The sequence below is a fragment of the Phoenix dactylifera genome, chromosome 9 (genome assembly GCF_009389715.1).
Source record: "Phoenix dactylifera cultivar Barhee BC4 chromosome 9, palm_55x_up_171113_PBpolish2nd_filt_p, whole genome shotgun sequence".
NCBI lineage: Eukaryota > Viridiplantae > Streptophyta > Magnoliopsida > Arecales > Arecaceae > Phoenix > Phoenix dactylifera.
This window is the reverse complement of record NC_052400.1, coordinates 7,391,721-7,410,353: the sequence shown is the minus strand read 5'-3', so window position 1 is coordinate 7,410,353 and position 18,633 is coordinate 7,391,721. Positions and strand designations below refer to the sequence as shown.

General features: G+C 38.2%; 1 protein-coding gene across 1 annotated transcript in view; it reads right to left on the bottom strand.

The window, feature by feature from the left end:
* Positions 1–457: 457 nt before the first annotated feature.
* LOC103723881 (ADP-ribosylation factor GTPase-activating protein AGD3) overlaps positions 458–18,633 on the bottom strand; it is a 39,888-nt gene continuing 21,712 nt past the window's right edge. The window contains exons 16-19 of the mRNA XM_017846814.3: positions 14,229–14,371; positions 14,010–14,106; positions 8,852–9,351; positions 458–1,031 (exon numbers count right to left, since the gene is read on the bottom strand). Of these exons, the coding sequence (XP_017702303.1) occupies positions 914–1,031; positions 8,852–9,351; positions 14,010–14,106; positions 14,229–14,371 (858 nt within the window). The 3' untranslated portion in view covers positions 458–913. The remainder of the gene's footprint in view (positions 1,032–8,851; positions 9,352–14,009; positions 14,107–14,228; positions 14,372–18,633) is intronic.

The window sequence follows — 18,633 nt, the reverse complement described above, 5'->3', positions numbered from 1 at the left end:
CCGTGTTATAGTTGTCCAAGATTTGAATCCAAAAATCTCTGAAGGCTAAACAGTAGGGTATGATAACAGGAACCAGACCGGTTCATTTGAATATTGCCAACAAATAAAAACTTCTCTCAAAATTTAAAAAATTTGTATGCAAGAAAAAAGTCATAATTTTGACATAGAAACGTTATACTTTCTCGTTATCTATAATGAAAATCTTTTTTATGGTTTAGTAATAAAGAGACTCAAATACTCCTGTGATGGTGGTGGTTATTTCCATGATGCTTAGAAATACTCCTGTGGTTGGATCTAGTAGATAGGAGCATCTTTATCCGGTTCCCTCAATTGTTTCCTAAATTTATATGTTCATCATACTCCTGTTGCTGACCTATCACGAATAAAAGGAACAAACGTCTCTGACATACAGATTTCTCCATTTCTTTGAGCAAAGAGGATCACATTTCACGGAGAGTTGGCTTGGATAAACTAGGTTGATTCTTATACTGAATCAAAAGAAATCCAAATGATACAAATACTGCTTTTCTCCTCCAACACTATAGTTTATCATGGAACCAGATATATATACAAATTTCCACTACTAAGAAGGTATCTAATCAAGGTCAATCAAAGAACAAGTTAAATAGACTTGGAAACAAGGCAATGTACACTAACTCACACAATGCATGCAGCCGCAAACAAAACCAACTGAATAAATAAGCAGACACCTTACGTTACAAAGCACCAGAACCATATCCTGCTTCCAATCCCCAGAACAAAGGGTGGAACTACTTGACTTGTTGAGCATGGGCATCCTCAGTGATCACAGGCAATAAGCAATCTGCTCATTTGCTCCTGCAGGACAAATGCTTTCAGGAATTGATCCAAAATTTTGAAATGTAGCACCAAGTAATCATCCCGAGTCTTCACACTATCTGTGCGGGTCTTCCAAGAGAAAAAGAACCTCTTCATCTTCAACGTTTCCAGTCTCTAATGCATACTGTAGGGGGGTTTTGCCATCTCTGTCAATAGCTTGTGGATCAGCCCCCCTGCAACCAGAAAATCACATAATGGATTTATATCTCATTGTTTTATTTAAAAAAAAACAAGAACATTAACTAGCTGACTGATGTATGAAGCCATGGAATGGCTCCAATTTATAGAGGTGAATTCCACCTATATTGCCTTAAGTAATGTAGGTAGAAGAACAAGCCATCTTTTTGGTAATATGACATAAAAAGCCACATATAATCTGAAATATACAAAGCTGCAGTCCACTTAATGTGGTCTTAGAAAACATATGACAAGAGCCGCATATAACTGTAAACCTACAACCTTACAATCATCGCATATTATGTGGGAACGTAATTGGTTTACAAGTTCGTGATATTTTCTAATCACTTGATTCTGTATCAATACTCGATACCATCACAGCAACAGTTGTCTTTGTCATGGTAATCTAAAGCTACTCTAGAGGAAATCCAGTACAAAATAATTCATCCAGCCTCTATTCATCAGCCATGCAGTGACTCACCCCACTTACAAGGAATGCGAAAACGAAGATAATGTAAGTCTGCACAGATAACAACACAATCTTGAACCTCAAGGAATTCACCCAGCAAGATTGACAGAGACCGTTAATTTCTTACTGGAGGATTAGAATTTGATAACATGATCTCGCATGGCACTAAGTATGACCTCTGACTTGAACAATCAACCAATGGACCATTAGGGCTGCTTGCATGTCAAAGATTAACATACTCTGTCGCATATAGACAACAAAATATTGTTGCCACATATGAAAACATGTACTGTACACCAAGTAGACGTACATAGCAGATATATGTAAGGCACCATTGCTGGAACATTACCCAGGTGCTTCTTTTTGTTGGATAAACTGTATGCAACAGAATAAATAAATAAATTTGTACTGACCTCCGCCCATGCTGTTCAAGCACGAAATTGTCACACCTGAAAGAGAGAGAAGAGAAATTCCACGAGAGAGAGAAGAGAAATTCCACAGGCTTATTTATACTGCTAGGTTAGGAACCCGTATCCTTATCCATGAGATTTATCTCTAATTATTTCCATCCATCACAAAAACTACCAGATAAGATAAACTCTTAATAACCTCTTAATTTGATTGGATTTAAATCACCATTTAAACAAGGTTTATCTTGATGTGGGATAAATTTATCAAGTGGGCCACATCAGTCTTCTAAAATTAGGAGACGTGCTAACATTCTCCGACTTGGCCCACGTGACATAAAGGTGATAAAACTGTATTATGGCCATAAATTAAATTTATCCAATCTTGTAACTTTATCAACAAATACCACTACATGAATCATAGCGGTTATAACTTATTATGAAGACATTTTTTTCCATGTATAACAATGTAAGATATTTGTTGATGTGTACTTTATAAGATATATCCATATCTTACCGAATGATTAAATAATAGTCCCTTAGGATCCTTCCTTTATGCATCAAAAGATACCATACATGACAAAAGATAAACTTTATGTGCACAACCATAGTCATGTATCAAAGCTGTAAGTATTGTTCACAAAATGCAAACACAAAAATGAGAGGAAAATATCATACATCAAACGAGCTAATAAGTTTCATATGATCCACATAATTAGTATAAACTTTAGCCGGCAATGCTTTATTCATGGGATCAGCAATCATCAGCTCAGTACTGCTATGTTCAATAAACACATCTCCAGATCTTACTTTATCTCTCACAACCAAATACTTTATATCTATAATGCCTGCCACTTTTATTATTCTTAGAGAAGAAAACTGCAGCCATATTATCACAATAGATCTTTATTGGCTTTGATATAAAATCAACGACTCTTAGTCCTGCTATAAAATTTCTTAGCCATATAGCCTGTGAAATCGCTTCATAGCATGCAACAAATTCTACTTCCATGGTTAATGAAGCAGTTATAGACTGCTTGATGCTTCTCTAAGATACAACTCCCCCAGCCAAGAGAAAAACATATCCTGAAGTAGACTTCCTTGTATCGGAACATCCAGCAAAATCTGAATCTGAATATCCGACAACCTCCAAGAAATCTGTATGTCTATAAGCTTGAAATTCTTGGTTCCTTATAAATACCGCATCACCTTTTTGGCAGATTTCCAATGTTCCTACCCTGGATTGCTTTGGTATCTCCCCAACATTCCTACTGCAAATGGAATGTTTAGACGAGTACATACTTAAGCATACATCAAGCTACCAACTATAGAAGCATAAGGTATGGTTTTCATATGCTCCAGTTTCAAACTGTTTTGTGGTGATTGTCTCAAACTGAATTTGTCTCCTTTGACAATGGGTGCTACTGTAGGTGAACAAAACTTCATATTATATCTCTCTAAAACTCTTTCGATGTAGGCCTTTTGAAACAATCCCAATATCCTTTGGAATCTATCTCTATGAATCTCTATGCCAATGACATATGAGGCTTCACCCAAATCCTACATCTCAAAGTGTTTAGAAAGAAAATCTTTAGTTCACGTAGAAGACCTAAATCACTGGTTGCGATCAAAATATCATCCACACATAGAACTAGAAAAATATATTTACTCCCACTCACCATAAGGTATATACACTGATCAACAATGTTCTCCGTAAAACCATATGAAGTAACAATATTGTGAAACTTAATATTACCACTAGCGGGAGGCCTGTTTAAGTCCATATATGGATTTTCTTAATATGCAAATCAGATGATTATCCTTAGATGAAATCTTTCAGGCTGATCCATGTACACCATTTCTTCAAGATCACCCTCCAAGAAAGCCGTTTTCACATCCATCTGATGTAGCTCTAAGTCAAAATGAGTTACTAGTGTCATGATTATCCTAAATGAGTCCTTAGATACTGGAGAGGTCTCATGGAAATCAATTTCTTTCTTTTGAGTGAAACCTTTGGCCACAAGTCTAGTTTTATATCGTTCAACATTACCAGAGGAGTCCCTTTTAGTCTTAAAGACCCATTTACAGTCAATAGCTTTTGCTCCTTGTGGTAACTCAACGAGATCCCAGACTTAATTCTTAGTCATTGATTCCATCTCTTCATGGCATCATGCCATAGAAAGGAATAATCTCCTATCATGGCGTCTAAAAACGAAATAGGATCGACTTGAGGTCCAACATCAAAGTTGGATTTTTGAAGGTCTACAAGGTAGTCACTAGATATTGTTGGTCTCCTTATTCTTGATGATCGTCTTGATTCAATAAGAGGTTCCGTATGAGTTTGTTCCTCAAGGTGTGGTTGCTCTTGAAATGGTTGTTCTCCAAGTATATTTGGAACTAGATTTTGAAAAACAACCATATTTCCAATTGATTCACCACTTGGTTCACCAATTAGTTTCTTTATTTTCTCAAACGATATGCTTCGAGGAAAACCACTTCCACTAAACTCATGATCCTCAAGAAATTTAGCACTTCCAGCTTCAACGATTCTAGGTGTGTGCGGGAAAATAGAACTTGAATCTCTTGAAGTTTTCAGCATACCCAATAAAAAAACGCTAACTGTCCTAGGGTCTAATTTCTTTATGTGTGGATTATAAATCCTCACTTCAACTGGACAACCCCATATATGTAAATGTCCTAAACTTGGTTTTCATTCTTTCCACAACTTAAAAGGAGTTTTAGGAATAGCCTTAGATAGAACCCTATTTAGTACATATACAACGGTTTTTAAAGCTTCACTCCATAGCTCGATAGGGATATTTGAATGACTAAGCATGCTCCTTACCATGTCCATCAGCGTACGATTACTTCTTTCTACCACACCATTTTGTTATGATATTTCCGGCATTGAATATCGAGCAATTATGCTCTTTTCCTTTAAGAAATCTAGCAAATGGCTCAGATATGTCCAGATTCTGTGTACCTTCCATAATACTCTCCACCTTTGTCTGACCTAACAATTTTAATTTTCTTTTCGATTTGTTTTTCTATCTCTGCTTTATATATTTTGAAAGCATCAAGTGCCTCAGCCTTATCATATAGATATATATACCGAGTATGGTCATCAATGAATGAGAAAAAATATCTCTGACCTTCAGACAAGGTAAGGTAAATGATCCACAAAGATCTGTGTGTATTATCTGAAGAGTCTCAGAACTCCTTTTGGCTCCTTTAGTGGTCTTGTTGGTTTGCTTTCCCTTTATGCAATCCACACAAGTACCAAAGTCGGTAAAATTAAGAGTATCTAGTACCCCTTCATTTACCCACCACTTTATTCTTGCCATTGAGATATGTCCCAATCGCCTATGCCATAATAACAAGGAGTTCTCCTTAATAACATTCCTCTTTATGCCAATCTTTAGGAAAAGAAAAACCCAGCATGATATTGGCAATGTAAATTGTAGTACCAGAATCAATCCACCATGTATTATTAGGAACATTAACAAAATTAGACTCATCACAAATAAGAGAGTAGATTACCTTTCTCGAACCCCTTCTTGTATTTGGTATAATCGTTCTTCACGTGTCCTTTTTTTTTACAAAAGAAGCATGCAACCTTATTGCCTTCACGCTTGAAAGACACTTTAGCATCTTTCCATTAGAGACACCTTTTTCTTTATGAGTTTTTTCTTTTCCTTGAAGTGCTAAATTAGCAACTTCAAGAGTCTAATGCTTTAATCTCTCTTCCTCTTGAACACACATGGTCAAAAGTTCATTAATCGACCATATTTCTTAGGAAGAGAATAAAATCTACCAAAAATGACTCTGAAATCTCTATCTTTAAACCTCTGAGTTGAGTAGCAATGTCCCGCATTTCAACAATGTGTTCATGCACACCTTTAGAATCGTTATGCTTCATGTCGGAAAGCCTTTTCATCAGGGTGCTGACCAATGCCTTATCAAAGTTGATAAACTGCTCTTTTATGGCCTTCACGAAATCCTTTGCCTTATGGCAATCAGGGATTGAACCCCTAATGCCCTTACTGATATGAGACTTAATGAGCATCAAACTTAAGCGATTAGATCGCTCCCACTGCTCATAAGAAGCCTAATCAATTGGCGAACTTGATTCTGTGGGAACTGGTGGTTCATCCACACGAAGCGCCAAATCAAGATCCATGCACCCCAAAGTCAACAAAATCTTATCTTTTCCATCAGAATAATTATCATCACTCAATAATAGAACCCAAGATGATTCAATACTTAAAAACGTAGTAGGAATAACTCCAAAAATCAAGAACATATTATGCTACGAAACATTTCAAAATTATAGTAAATTCAAACCTCTCTGTGGGCAAAGATTGCAACATGCATTGAATTTACTTAAACTTCATTAATAAGACTAGTAAATATCACACTAAAAATAAAAAATTTTCATTATTTGCGGATATAGAAAATTCTCATTTCAGCGATGAATCCACTATCTTATCCCAACTAAGACAATAAATTAAATAATTTTTTTGTGGGCATAATAATTATTTTATTAACTTAATTGCAATATTAGATACCATTTAATCCCTTAATTTTGTCTCACAACTCTGAATGTGATCCAAAATTACACGTCATAATAATTTAAGATGTCGTGGCTACTCCCAAATTATCATGACGTTTTTTTTAAAAAACGGTATCAAAATAAAGCTTTAATGGGATAAATACTTTATATAAATATTATAATTCATTTTAATTATCCCAAACAATAAAACTTAATTGCAATATTAGATACCATTTAATCCCTTAATTTTGTCTCACGACTCTGAATGTGATTCAAAATTACACGCATAATAATTTACGATGCTGTGGCTACTTCCAAATTGTCATGATGTTTTTTTTAAAAAAATGGTATCAAAATAAAGCTTTAATCGGATAAATACTTTATATGAATTATTATAATTCATTTTAATTATCCCAAACAATAACTTTCTGTTTTTTCCAAAGAAAAATAATGTCATGAAATTGTTCATCTTTAAAATGCAAATATGAACAATTTAAATAATCAAAACTCATCTAAATTGATTATTTATGCAATAAATTCATTACAGAGATCAATATATAATTATCAGTGTACTGTTCTGTAATGAAACTTGAGTACAGGAACCAAATAAATATATCTAAAGGATCTGTACATAATAAAACTTTCTTCTGCAGATCACATGCAAGTTTCTGAAGACCCTTTTGTAAAATAACATACTTTCAGGGGTCAACTAAATATATTTTAGGATCTGCATGTAATTTAAGTTTCTTCTGGGGATTAAATATAAATTTCTGAAGACCCTTTTCTGAAATAACATACTGTTAGGGAGTTAACCGTAAAAAGCACAGTTTATGCCAAACGGATTCGGGTTTCGGGTCGGAAAACCCAGAAACCCGAAACCCAACTCTCACGCCGGCGGCGGCCGGTTTCTCACGCCTCCAACCGCCCAAACGACGCCGGCGGCCCCTCGCTGTTGGCTCCGGCCAAATGGGAGGAGAAACGACGGCGTGAAGACCCATCCTTCCCCTTCTCCTTGAAAGCCCACGGGAAGAACCCCCTTTCCGCCGCCCCTTCACACGGTGACACGGCCGCTAACCGACTCGCCATCGGTGGCCTTTTTGGCCACTAGATGGGAGGGTATGGCGGCGGAAATCGGAGCGCCGCTGTCTTTCCTCCTTTTTCCCCTCCGACCCGCGGTGGCAATGGCAGGTTGCAGCTGCTGCGACTCGTCGGGGCGGCGGGCCGCAGCGGCCGCCGGGAAGGCGGCGGCCGTGGGCGGCCACGGCCATGGCTGCCTCCTCCCCCTTCTTCTGTTCTCAAAAAGGGGAACAGGCTTGAGAAAGGATGGGTTTAATCTATTTTCTTTATACCAAACAGCATGAGCCGGAGGGTGGCTTTGATACCACAATGTTGGATAAACTTTATGCAGCAAAATAATAAATAAATAAATTTTTACTGACCTCCGCCCATGCTGTTCAAGCACGAAGTTGTCACACCTAAAAGAGAGAGGAGAGAGTCCACGAGAGAGAGGAGATCCGGATCTTCTAACCTATGCAGGACTTGAGTGCCTTAGGTGATGGATCCACAGGCTTATTTATACTGCTAGGTTAGGGACCTGTATCCTTATCCATAAGGTTTATCTCTAATTGTTTCCATCCATCACAGAAACTACCAGATAAGATAAACTCTTAATAACCTCTTAATTTGATTGGATTTAAATCACCATTTAAACGAGGTTTATCTTGATGTGGGATAAACTTATCAAGTGGGCCACATCAATCTCCTAATATTAGGAGACGTGCTAACACTCTTAAGTCAACGCAGTTCCCATGTGTCCTGTTAAGTTTTCTAAACACATGCAATATGCTTGGCAGCAAAGTTGTCCATCAGCAACTATACAACATGTCAGCCACCTTACAGTCACTCCTATTCCCGGAAGCAATCATACAATTTATCTAGGCAAACCCATAAAGACCAACTAAACAGCCATGATCAAATAAAAGGCAACCATGCACAGACCACAGTTTTTTTAACCACATAAATACTCAAGAGTGACAAATAAGGACACTAACTTAGTAATGAGGCCTTTTGGTCATGGTAGTTGTTCATGTCTAGTGTTCATTCAGAAAAACTACTGAATAAGAAGTGTCCTTGCAGTGAGAATGAGGAAACAAAAAATCAGACAGAGAAAAGTGCCGTATAGAGAATACATCGTTAAACAAATAATAGACAATAATTTCTTGAAATAAATGTAATAAATTGTTGAGCAAATTTTCTGAAAATAGTCTCCTATAGTCAAAAATGAAATAGAATAATTTAGAAACTTCTAAAGCTTTGCCATAAAATGTTTTTGGATTAGGGATATTTTTTTGACCTAATGGAGATGCCCACAAGGATAAGGAAATTGACCTGGAAAGCAGTAGTCTGGCAAACAAATGTCTTCCTTTGAGAATACAATGATGAAGTGGTGTCCTTCCCCTAAAATCAGTAGAATTTACATTGGCACCATACTGTAAGAGGAGCTCTACCATGCCCATATCTGCAGTTCGGCATGCAAGGTGAAGTAGGGAGAAGCCCTCAAGGCACTCTTCCAACTCAGTTCGGTCCTCATTTGTGCTCGCTGAGCTAAAGGAGCTCATAGCGGAAGTCTTCTGCAGGGAATCACCTGCTACACAGCTAGAACTTCGATCCAGTACTGCAGTTGGCTGCTCTTGCAGAAGCATTGCTTTTGCAAGAGTTAGAGATAAGTTGAAACATCCCTGCCCATACACAACATTAACATCAGCATTTGAAGTAACAATGTAGTGGTATAGTGCTTTCTTGTCATTGGCATTGACGCTGTCCCACATCTTTTGAGCCACTATATGCTGATCTGTCTTTGCTCTACGAACAAAATCCTTCTCTGCATACTGGAAGCACAAAAAGGCTACTTCAGTATCACATTCGAAGAACCAAGAAACCTGTTACTGAGAGATATCTACAACTTCCAATGGGGTATAGCAAACCAAAGTTAGACTAGATCAACGATACACAAAAAGCTTAATTAATATATTCTACAGAAGAGTTGTTTTTCTGCAATATATAAAACCTGCAATTAGAACTAGAGAACAGTGCACAACATAAATGGCATTCCAGCGCACAAGGCTTCTATAACCGAAGGGTCTGGGGAGGGTCAGATGTATACAGCCTTACCCCTAAAAGCAAACAGGATGTTTCCGTTTTTTTGAGCGCATGACACCAAGGTCGTAATGGAGCAACTTACCATTGCGCCAAGGCCCCCCTTAGGGAACAATGCACAGCATTAGCTCCAAAAAACACACATCACACTAGTAGCGCCAACCGACAAGCATGTACACTCACAGCACACCTTGAGGATAAGTTGACAGAAGATTACAGCATACATATATAACTCAGTCATATAAATATACATTATAATGACTAAAAACCACAAGCTGCACGTGCATGTATACACAGAGATACTAAAGTATATGCACACATTAAAAAAGGAAAATTGTGAAGTTGTGTGCACTATACCATATAGAGAAGCCATAGAGATCCTGAAAAGAGGTTCACACGACATGAGGGCATAAGTTATGTTTAACAGAATAGAGCAGTCAAAAGAATTAGTTCAGGACAAAGAGTAATGCAGAGTAAGAGAAAATAAATCAATGGAGCCAGAAATTGAAGAAAATGATCTGACAATCAACATGACTTCTTGGAGCATGAAGCAGGTTTTGGCCAGGATAAAATAAGAAGTTTTGAAAGAAGCCAAAGGTGGATCAAGTGTTAAGCATCTCTCATAAACATAACCCCACAACATACAGTCCTCAGGATGCATGTGGTGTACAATATGAGGCCAAGTTATTTACTAATAATGGGACATGTGACAATTGAATTAGAGGTAGTCATGGGTAGAAAAGAATGTAAAATAATGCTTTATATATATATATATATATATATATATATATATATATATCAAAAATGACAAGACACACCAATTTTATTGTTGAATATCTCAAAAATAGTGATATGAAAGAAGGAACTATGTTCAGAAAAGAAAAGAGAAAAAGAGAGATGAAAAAGGGAAAATAATCCAAAAAACAGGAGAGGCAAGCTTCTTCACAGACTAGCTTGTTAGGCATGGGAAAGGCATGAAAGACATACTTAGGGGTGGCAAACTATGACTCGACCCGCCAACCCGACCCGTGTTCGACCCGCCATAAACAGGTTTGGGTTTAGCCTAAACAGGTTCGGGTCGTAAACAGGTTGACCGTTTAACCAGTTTATTAATTGGGTCGGATACGGATTTTAGACATCTGACCCGTTTAACCTGTTTAACTCGTTTAACTATTGGGCTGATAGAAGATAAAGGCCACAATCCACAAGGCCCACAGCCGGCCCAACTCCCCTCGGCCCGATTTCTCCGCCTCAGCCCGATTTGGTTTTCCCTTTCATTTTTCACCGCTCAACCATGATTTGGCCATTTGGGGGGATAGGGTTTGTCAAGCGCCGCCCAACTGCCCGAGCTCTCTACTCTCTCGTCTCCCCTCTCCTCTCCTCCGCCTCCGCCCTCTCCTCCCCGGCTCCCCCTTGCCGACTATTTTTGCCTCGTCGACGGCGAGTCGGCGACCGCGGCTACATCATGCCCCCGATCGGCCGATCCCACTCACCTGGGACGAGATCATCGCGGCTACATCGACGCACCCCTCCTTCCTCCTCGGCTAGGGTTTTCAGAACCCACATCTGGTGCCACCGGAGAGAGTTGCTGCAACTTCTTCCCGGAGCAAGGTAAACCGTAAACCCTAACCCCTCTTTCCTTTTACCCCATGTTAACAAAATAAAAAAAAAAAGAAGAGGAAGAAGAAGGGGGAAGGGACCTACCTGGCTACCTAGGGTCTCCGACTGTGGATCCGGCGCCGCGCTTGATCGCCGTCGTGGCCACAGTTGTTGACGGCCGTGCTAGGATTCTTTCTTCCCTCCTCTGAGGGGTTCTTTTCCTTCCCCTGCTATGGGTAGGCAACTAAAGCAAGGCAGAGAGGGTTCTTCCTCCCTCCTCTACTGAGGCCGTGACTTGGTCGCAGGTGGAACCGCCGCGATGAGGTCCGGGAGAGAAGCCATCAGCCCCTCCCAGACCTCATCAGATCTTCGGACTCCGATTTCTGAACATCAGAGAGACTTCTCTCTCTCTCTCTCCGTTGAACCCCCCACCTCTCGCTCTCTCTCTCTCTCTCTCTCTCTCGCCGGAAGCAACCCCACCCAACGTCCCAGCCACGGTCCACGGAGCCACCCTCCAATCTCTCTCTCTCCATTTGGTTAAACGGGTCAGAACAGTAAACCCGACCTGTTTAATCGACCTGTTTATTAAACTAGTTAAACGGGTCGGGTCGGGTTACCTGTTTAATAAACAAGTCGGGTTCAGGTTGTAATTTCTGACCTGTTTATTAAACAGGTCGGATTCAGGTTTCTATTTTCTGACCCGTTTAACATCTGACCCGACCCGTTTATGTCAGACCCGACCCGATTGCACCCCTAGACATACTAGAGTTTAGAGTGACAAATATGTCAACCCTTAATACGCATTGTTAACCCGTTCCCTATCAGCTTAAGCTTTTGGGTTCTAGTGGCTAGTTAACAAAGTGCACCTTATTAAAATGACTGGGAATAATAATTTGTTGTGCTTATGCAGCACGCACACTGCAAGGGCGAGAAGAAGTCATCTAGGGAGGAAAGCTAGATTTGGATGAACAGTAAGACCAACCTAAATTTGGGTCTGCAGACAAAAAAAGGTCAAAACTCTTGTGCAACTCCACAGAAGCAAGAAATATATCTTAGTCTAAGGAGAAGCGACTGCAGTGATGCACGAGTGATGAAGCAAAATGATACAGAACAGCTCAAACGCTGACCTTGGATATCTCAAACACTACTTAGATGATCTCTCTACCTTAAAAATCTCTTAATGGAGAAGAATTTAAATAACATAAAATTGTACAAATCATTGGCACAACACATTCCAAATCAGAAAACTGTGAATCATTAGAGGATCAAGGTTTAGGTACAAACATCACTTAAAAACCAAACCAGAAACCTATTGATTGCTTAAATTAGATAAATGTTTGAGTGGTTCATCAAAGACGTGACAAATATTCAATGCAGGTCTGTTCCACAAGGTCCACAAAATGCATCAGAGCGAAGAAGAGAGAAACACCAATTGAAACCATCAATGAAGAGTGATACAGTTTGTTGGTTTGCTCACCATTTGATGATATCAGGCTCTGGTACCATGGAATCAAAATTTCAGGTGGAGACATTGCACTAAGTGCACTAAATTATTATTGAGAAGCAGTGTCCCAATACATAGAGCCATGCATAAATGCTGTCTACAAAACTATTTTCTTTAACACTCTGGCGACTAACTGATGCATGACAAGACAATGAAAGCATCATGCAGAAGCTTTGCTCATACAAAATTATCATGCGCGAGCACAAACTCATAAAGATTTTCAGATAGGGTGGTCAAATTACGAAAGGATAAATGTTAGGTCTAGCCCTTTATTAATGAGGTCTAAATTAATGTAAATGATGTTGCTCGAAACTACATTAACCAGATGATGTTTAGTCTTGCAACTGATCCAATTCCTCAGAAGATTCTTCCACAATGGACTCTGATAAGTGAGATTTCGAGTAAGTGTTTACAGAATCTTCTTCTGTCCGAAGAACAGCTGCCAACTATCCAGGCAATGATAGGGCCCTCTAGCCAAAGTTACGTTGTCCAAGAATTGTAGTCAATTTACAGAAGGTTGGAATTTGGTTGAAGCCAATAAGGAAATGCTCTCAAAACTTGATAGAACATAATCTCAATTATTAAGCCTTTCCTGTATATATAAGTTTCGCATATTACAGCCAGAGTTCAAACACAATTTAGTTTTTATTTCCAAGTATTAGTAGCGGAGTATGAAATTTGGTGTCAGTATCCAAATTTCTCAGTGCAGGGTCATGTCTTAAGTCTATCGATCCGGTAATCCGTACTGTGGTCAAGCCGATGGACGACCGTGCGGGAACAAGGAACTGTTTATGGCCGTTGCGGTATAAAATACTATACTCATCCGAGCGAGTCAAGGGATGAGAGCGAAGAAAGCGGTTTTTCGAAGCCTTAGCCTTAAAGAGAGAATTCCGCATTTGTAGTATATAACCAACCCACCCATAGCCGGTCTAACTGCTGAGAGAGAAAAGTGCTTTTCTTTCCCTAATGATATTCAAGAGAAAAATGTTCTAGAAAGATTCATAGAATTGGAAGAACTATTCTTTTTGTGCCGGCTTATCCGGAAAATGAAATTCTTTCCACCCCAAATGCTGTCATTTAGGCTAACTTTACTTAACTTGTAAGGATCTTCCTACCCCCTTGCCTAGCCCCTCATTCTTCTTGAAAAGAATTAGTTCCACCAGAAGAGAAGATTTTTCTAATGACCAGGTTGAAGATAGACAAAAGAACAAATCAAGTACTCTCTTAAAAAGAAGAAACATCTTAGTTGAATTAACTATGACAAATAAATAATTATCTTTGCAATACCTTTGCTTGAATGAACTTCTCTTTTATTGGAATAGGGTCTGAGAGCTTGGGCTTGCTGATACATGTCTGCTGCTGTTTTTTGTCTAACTTACTGGAACTGCATCACAAGAATATATACAGCAAAATTTTGTTAACTTTCTCTCAGTCAATCTCTAACCATACAAGGACATGTTACACGAATTATATAACAAAATTACTATAAAGTCAGTGTAATTTTACCTAGAAACATCATCGCATTTTCCATCACTTGTTGATGGCAATAATTCCTCCCAGATGGAGTTGGCAAATTTATTGCCCAATGCTTGAAACAGATTGATAACTGAAGGCTCCCATACTTTGACATCAAGCGTCAAAGATCTTACCTGCACCCTCCACCATAAAAGAAAAACATTAGTAATTGGCAATAAGAACTGCATGACTTGGCAAGAAAGAAGGCCACCAACAATTAACACAATTTAAAAGCAACTACTTTTCCATTATCCTTGAGTAAAGACTAATTTATTGCATGTCATAAGACAAAACCAGAATTTGAATGCATCACTTTTCTCTGTCCTGAACAAATTGGCATAATTGTCCTTTCAGAACAACAGAAGTACAACATTCATAACCTTTGCTAAGCTTGATAAAGATTGATAACAAAAGGCTCCCATACTTTGACATCAAGCGTCAAAGATCTTACCTGCACCCTCCACCATAAAAGAAAAACATCATTCATAACCTTTACATTTCTTTTAGCAAAAGAATATTGATGTTACATATCATAATCTTTATCTTATTCTTTCCCTTAATTCAAAAAATTCTAAATAATTGGCCATTAAAAGAAGACAATTCAAAAGTAGTTTTGCATGGACACAGATATGAGAATCAAATCGCACACATATCCAAGTGTCTCACTTGGCGAGAAGGAATTAGAGAGTTGCATGGAAACGTAAATTTAACTAAATTACATATGAGCTAAACTTGGCTACACTCGAGTGGATGTCCACTCAAATCTGTTCAGGTCTAGATTCGATGTTGGGGATCCCACATCAATGATCCGGATCGTTGGATATGATCTATTACCTTTAAACTATTTATACACCAAAAATCATATAATTTAGAGACCCTTAACCTATGTATCAAGCAGTCAATAAAAAAATGGGGCAGTCCAAATAACATGAACTATATATGTTTATTTTGATCACTTGATGCATAGACTAGGAAACTCCAAATCACATGACTTTTGGAGCGCAAGCAATTTAGAGATTATAGATCACATCCAATGGCTCAGATTACTGAAGCAGGACTCTCATTGTCCAATGTAGATCTAACCGGATCTGAGTGGAGATTCACTCTAGTGTAGCCAAATCCAAGTCATTCTATATTGGGAAAATTACAGCATCCTTCAACTTTTTGTGATTTTCACTTATACCCCAAAACTTCTAATTTTTTTCAATGAGACCCTAAAACTTAAGATTTGGTTGCAATGTACCCGATCCATCCATCTTCGTTAGGATCTGAGCATGTGATTGTCACATGACAACTTCAGACACTATATTCAATAAATACCCTTCCCTCCTTGATTAGGCGAGGGATTAGTTTTTGGAAAAATTACAACATCCCTTCAACTTTGCACAATTTGCACTTAACACCCCAAAAATTCTATTTTTTTTCAATTAGACCGCAGTACCCTTCCCTCCCCATTCCTCTTTCTACTGGTTTGGTTTTGCTAGACCTGGTTGAGTGCGGTGAAGATAGAGAACAAAGAGAGAGCAAACCTAATATTGATGAATCTAAAGCTGCAGATGGCAACGAAGGCATAGAACAGAATAAAGCCGAGGAAGAAGATGAAGGCATAAAGAAGGGGAAGAAAAGCTTTTGTTGTTTTGGAAAGCAATTTGTTGTTTTGGTACAATGAATCTGTTCTAAATTCTAATACGACAATAGATAAGAAGTTACAATATAAGCCACTTCATTATAACTACATTTCCACTACCATCCCCTCTTATACCAGAGCTCTGTCCCACCACCATCGTCCAAACAAGGAGTCCCCATTTTGATCTCAGCTCCCATGTGACACCGATATATAATGATGAACAAGAAGGAAAACAAGAAGCGTAAAACATCAAAAATAAACTTTCCAATACCCACCCTTCATCTTTCCTTCCATCACTACAACCCAAATGGGAAGAACAAAAAATAAGGGATCTTTCAAGCAGGGAAAAGAAACTTCCCATTAACTCAAATGGCACAAGGATGGAACAAATAGAGCTTTTCTTTGTCTAGAGGAATGAAAAAAGAAGACGGGGAAGAATCAAATTAGACTAAAAGGAAATGAAAGAGATAGCAAGAGCCTATAGGAGAACAAAGGAGGGACTTGGAAAGCTTCCCTCTTTCAACTTAAAACCATGATTGAGGATTGAAAGTATGAAGCTTGGTTTCTTTGCAGGACTCAAAGAGGAAGAGGTTCCTAATGGTAGATAAGAGAGTGAAATCCCCAAAACCCCACAATTCTCAAATAGGTCCTCTTTCGAGGCTCGTCAAGGTCGAAGGGGGCAATTGGGGTGGCAAGAGGGTGCGGGAGGAGGGGACTGCGGCCAACGTGGGGGTCTCCATCGGTGGCAAAGGGCCGGGCAAAGGGGGCGAGGAGGGAGAGAGACATGCCCAAGCAAGGAGGGAGAAGGTTGGGGAGTAGGTGAGGGAGACGGAGGCAAAAAGGAGGGAGAGAGTGAAGAGAGTTCCGGTGTCCCAATCGCCGGCAGCGAGGGAGGCAGCACCGTAGCCTCAGAAGAAGAAACACAGTCGTGTCTCTTCTTCCATGAACTCCATTCCTAAAGAATGTGTCTATAAGTTGGAAAATCATTTAATAAATTGGAAAATAGGATCTCCCCCGGTAATTTAGTTGTTTTGTACATGCTGTTAACAATGTTAGAGCTTGGATGGACAGCTAGGCCAAATCGCAATGAAATTAAGTATTGGGGTCTAATTGAAAAAATTAGAAACTTTAGAGTGTAAATGCAAATCACAAAAAGTTGAAGGGGTGTCGCTGCAATTTTTCCTTATATATACCTTTGAATATTATCTTTTTAAACAATAAAAGAAATATGTTAAAAATATATTGTTTGTTAAAATCTTTCAATATACATTTGTCTCATTCAAGTATCCCAATTAACTTAAGGATATTGGCAAAATAATATTTTGTAGAATTGTTTTAATACCTATATTTTTAAGAAACCTCGAAAAAGAACAATTATTTCACTCTTAATATCAAATTAGAGGATCAAACTCCTCATTGGAAGAGTTCAACTCACTCATCGTTTGAAAAAGTTCAACTCTCTTCCAATCATTAAAAGTGGCTATCAAAGAGCTTCCTAAGTATCCAAGTATCCAATACAGTCCTTACCAGACACGGCATTTTAATACTGGACGTGAGTGTCCAGGTTACACTATTCAAAGGTGGACTAAATGTGTAAAAAAGGTACGAACCCTACATGTGCCTCTTTATGTGGTATGAATAATCCTAACAAAACATATTCTAAATCATTATTTATGATGCATTTTTAGAAAGCAGCACCTCACATGAGGTGAATTTCATACACATCAAATTGAACAATGAAACTACAATTTAACAATAGTTTCTGAACAAAAGATACCATAACCAAATGCTTACTAAAAGTAGGTCTGATCCAGTGAGGTCCAAAGTTGACAAACCAAAGGAGTTAGAGAAAGTGAGCATGGCTGTTTCTTCTATTGTCTAGAAGTGGATTCCATATGTGCACTCCTAGGTGTGATATCCTGCTTATAGGTGCAATGAATTATCCTCATACCTACTCTGCCCTCATACTCTAGCTTGCTGTTTTCACTAAAGTGCAGGGCTGAAAATGGATCAGATATTACCTGTCCAGATTCACTTCTGTATCTAAATTTATCTGAATATGGACAACAAATTATAACATCCCACTAGCATTTATACCTGTATTTGTATCTGTCAAATAAAAGCAGATACCAATATCGATACATATATCTTCTTGATACATATCCAAATATCTGATTCTATTAGCAATTATAATTTTATTTACTTTCATATAACTCTCATAAAGTCCAAAGGAAAACAAATGACAGCATCGACATATCTTTGGTCTAAGCATCTTTCATATGGGAAACTTTTCAATTTTTTGGATTGCATACTTAACAATCAGTTTTTTTTTTAAATACAGTATGTTGTCTAGCAAAATTATTAGGATCCACTAAAAAGGTTAGATGATTCCAATGGTGCAAGTATATTTTATTGTTCTCTGTATGATTATTTGTTTCTCTTAAAAAAAGTAATAAAAAAATGTCGAGAGGCCTAAATATTTAAAATGTGTTAAAAATATAAAATGGAATATTATTTTACCCATAAAATTTAGCTATCCAATTTATCCACATTAATATCAGTATTTGTCAGTATCCAAAGTATTCTAATCCGTTTAAAACCAACAAGGATACAAAGTTTAACATCTGACTGATATCGATATTCATATTCATCAAACGGATATGAATATGGATACGCTGAAACCAAACTGTATATGATCTGCTCTCAGCCATACTGAAGTGGCTGCAATCACAAAAACCAGTAAGAACTAATTTAGGCCACAGTTTTCTG